At 29.1% G+C, this 4,231-nt stretch overlaps 1 protein-coding gene across 1 annotated transcript; it reads right to left on the reverse strand.

The window, feature by feature from the left end:
- Nucleotides 1-1,351: 1,351 nt before the first annotated feature.
- On the reverse strand, nt 1,352-2,802 carry ste14 (isoprenylcysteine carboxylmethyltransferase ste14). Its single transcript, XM_065503655.1, has 3 exons — nt 2,488-2,802; nt 2,059-2,430; nt 1,352-1,993 (listed from the first exon to the last, which is right to left on the reverse strand). The coding sequence occupies exons 1-3, from the start codon at nt 2,716-2,718 to the stop codon at nt 1,706-1,708; spliced, it is 891 nt and encodes a 296-aa protein (XP_065359727.1). The 5' UTR covers nt 2,719-2,802; the 3' UTR covers nt 1,352-1,705.
- Nucleotides 2,803-4,231: the final 1,429 nt, after the last annotated feature.

Consider the following 4,231-nt stretch of genomic DNA (forward strand, 5'->3'; position numbering starts at 1 on the left):
GCTAAACTCCTTAGCAAGTAAATCTAGCTTTATTTAATGTCTAGTAAAATTCCGAGATCAAGGAAATTTTCAACATATTCAATTCGAATAATTTTATTTTTTTTTTAATTAATTCTATTAAGTTTTGACTACACCAGGAAAATAAATTGTTGAGTTCGAATTGGAGCTATAAATGATCCACTTATTGAGAGAAGCTCACAAAGATGTTAAAATCATTCGCATACATTAGAATATTGCAAAAATTTTAAACTTCCGGAAGGTCATTGATGAACAGGGAGAACTGAATTGGACCTAGATGGCTACCTAGAGGGACACCAGAAGTAACCAACATATTTTTTGAGTATTTGCTATTAAATTTATCATATTGAGTTCCATCCAAAATATACGATTTCAACCAGTTTAGGCTGCGAGATGTAAAACCCAGAAGGTCCAGCATAATACAAAGAAATTTGGGAATTACTTTATAAAATGCTTTTCTAAAATCAATATATTCGGCATCAGTTTGTTTTCTTTGTAGAAAGCCTTGGTTTACGTGTATTGTAGTAGAACAACATTTCCTAAATCTGTGTCGATATGATGGCAGTATTACCAATGATGGATGATACATCTCAAAATTCTTAGGTATTACACAAAGCTTAGCAAGACCTCTGTAATTGGAGATGTCAGAATTATTACCAGATTTAAACAATGGAAATGATGTGGGAGAACCTCCAAATTTTTATTTAATGGAGGTGTTGAACATAATTTTATCTTCAGGTAAAGTAATAGGATCAGAACGAGAAATTATTATTTCTACGACCAATATTTCGATATATTGATGGTGCATAAAAACCAGATTCTTAATTACAAAATATGGATGCCAAGTCTGGTTTCATAATGCTGTTAATTAAAACTTATACTATAATAAATAATAATAAAACTGTTTGCTAAATGAAATAATTAAGGGTAGTCATTTCAAAATTGTTTTCGTTGGAAAAATTGAAAAGTGGAAAAATCTAGTTTTTGTTACAACAAATGCTAGATTAGAGTAGAATATTATATTGCGCGAATTTGTTTTTTTTTTTTTAAATTCTTATGAACTTGTTTAAACAGTTCAGTGGTTTAATTCCTAAAAAACTTTTCGTTTTACTTTTTTAACGGAATTAATTCCAGTTTTGATCGAAAAGGAATTCCGTGACAAGCCTGTATATGGTCAGCTCCACCATTTACAATTCTTACTTAATAAAAATATTGTTTGTCAATTGTATACGAATTTATTTAAGTTAAGAATATTTACGAATTATCGAATTTGCTATTTCACCATAAAAAGTAATAAAATTATTCCATATCTGTAAAAAAAAGTTCATATATGTATAAAGTAAACAAAAGAGATTTATTTCTTCAAGTCAGATTTATTTATTATTAATTAAAATGTTAACTTATTTAGTTGGCATTGTCACAATAATCATATGTATGAGGAGGAGTGTGTTAACTTAAGGTTTGAAAATTAAAAAAGGAACTGGAGGTATTTTTTATATTTGTATGTGGTAGTATACTATAAAACTTTAATATTTTAACTAATAAATTAAAACATACATAAATAATACAAAATTATTAATATTTATACAATTTGCTCCTGTTAACAAATAGTATAAATAGTTAAATATAACAGAAAAATTTATGTTTGGATGGAAAAGAAAATACTCGAAACCATTTTTCTGTATCTTTAATCTAATATAAAACCTTTGATAAATGGTAAACCAGTGGGTACATTTTGTTGGTAAACTTTGTAGTCATTACGAAAGAAATTCAATAGCGTGAATTCTTCACAATATATTCGATCGTGAAAGAATTTCCAACTGGCCGCGGTGTAGGCAATTATGCAAAATGGATTCATCAATATGAATTGCGTACCAATGGACCACCAAAACCAACCAACGTAAGAAGGATGACGGGAGTAGCCGTAGATGCCATGTGTTATTAGTTTGTGATCATCAGTTTTTTCATATTGCACCTATAAGTAAATTGTTAAAGTTATATTTGTAATTTTTGTATGAAAGCTGATGATGACTCACTTACCAAATGAGTAAAACTATTACTGGCGGTGATCATAGCAGTCTTGCGCACAACTTCACCAAATATACACAGAACAACGCCCACTAGCCACAAGTAATAGAAATCTTTGAAATTGGGTAGAAAGTATACCTCTAGAACAAATTCTAACCAACTTGCAGCCGCAGCTAAACCGTATGCCCAAGAATGGTTCAATATGAATGAGTCAACTGTTAAACTTTTTGGATTACACCAAGCTATAGCCAGAAATTCGGAATAATGGAAAAACGCCATAAAGAAGCCGTAAACTCCGAATTGTTTCCATACCAAAGGTGCAAAACATATCAGCAGTATACTAATGGATTCGACAAATCCCAAAAATGATGACCGTATAGCAACCTGTAAGAATAATCACACATTAATTTGAAGCTCAATAAAGGCTGCCGTCTAACTTACCTGATATTCTATATTCCTTAAAACGAAACGTATAATCATACTTATTAAAGCAAAATATAATACTGGTCCCCATAGTTGAGCTCCCCATACTTTTGGTACAATTCCATAATAGATTTGCGGCACGGAGGGCAATAAAACCAATGCAATTGTCCCCAAGTAGCAAATCAAACTCAATCTTCCCTCTTTGCACAATCTTCTTGAGGGCATTTGTTGTGGATTAATAATACACATATTTGTTTAGCAATTATTCAAGATTATAATTTAAATTGTGGTAACTTTTTATGTATATTTTCGTTTATATCTGCTGCATTTTTCACGCATAAACAAAAATCAGCTGTTACATTTTTGTATAATGACTCTCAAACTGTAAACGCACTTATTCATACAATGTTTTTCACAGTGTATTAAATTGTAAAATAAACACAATGATAAAACGGTGCTGATAATACAGGGCTTGAGTAATACCGTGCATATGTTCAATTAATGAATTGGCTACCAATTCGAAATGGTAACACTTATTTGTATTATTTCAGTATACCTTGGAATAAATTATTAACTTTCAAGGTAGGCTACCGATCGGTATGCTAGCTACCGTTATCAATAAAATGCCCATTCATTTCGACTTAAGTTACCTCAAAACTACACACAGTGTGGGGTAATGAAAAAACAAGTGGAAATAAATTTTTAACATCTAAACCGATAGTCCGATTTTAATAAAATTCCCCACGACTATAGAAGAGGTGTAGCAGAGTTTAAGTTTTGAGTTTAAACACTAAGTTGGAGCAGAACCTCAAGGTGCCAAAATAAGGTGTATCGGTTATATGCAAAATTAAAAAATTGTTGTTCTCCAATCTACAAAAACCATTGCTTGAACTGTATTATATCTCTTATAGTTAACGAGATATTCACATTTGAAAATTAAAATTTCAAGTTGATTATTACTAATCCGATTTTGTTAAAAATATATTTTTAAATTACCAACAAATCTATTAGTATTAGGTAAAAATACTTATTTCAAAATCGATATTAAGTCAAATGTTATGTGCATTTAAATTAAAAAAAAATAAAAAGTATTTTTTTCGCTATTTTTGTATAAATTACAACTTTATGTCAAAATTTGTCTGAACATCTTTTGTATGATCCTGAATATTTGCCAATGTCAGAGTCAAAAATCTAAAAATACCATTTTTGAAAAGTTTTTTTTTGGGAATTGAATTGAAACAATTCAAAAATGTATTTTTCACTTTTGCATATTGATAAAAAATGTAAACAAAATTTTGATAGCATTTTAAAAATTAAAATTTTCCAAACAACTTATTCTAAGGCATATTTTTTGTTTACTTTGAAATATTGTTATTTTGGAATTATTGGATTTATACTACATATATAAATAATAAATATATTTCAATCTTTTTAAGACTTTAAAAGAAAAATAATGCTAAATTGTAAAAAACCTTTTCGCAAATTTCAATTATTATTGAGAACCCACATAAAAATCGAGTTATACAAATTACAGTCGTATTTGGCAGAACTAAATGAATCAATGTTAATTTTGATGAATACCATTTTTCGTTTTTTGAGGGAACGATTAATTGATCCAAATTCATTTGAAATTTTTAAAACAACTCTGTCTTTGTCATGAAATTCAACCCTGTGTGCCAAGTGTGCAAAGCAGAAACGGAAAGAAGAGGAAAGACATATTAAAAGAGAATAATAAAAAAAGCAAGCAGAATGAAAAAGATTC

The sequence above is a fragment of the Calliphora vicina genome, chromosome 3, assembly GCF_958450345.1.
Source record: "Calliphora vicina chromosome 3, idCalVici1.1, whole genome shotgun sequence".
In the NCBI taxonomy this organism is placed as follows: domain Eukaryota; kingdom Metazoa; phylum Arthropoda; class Insecta; order Diptera; family Calliphoridae; genus Calliphora; species Calliphora vicina.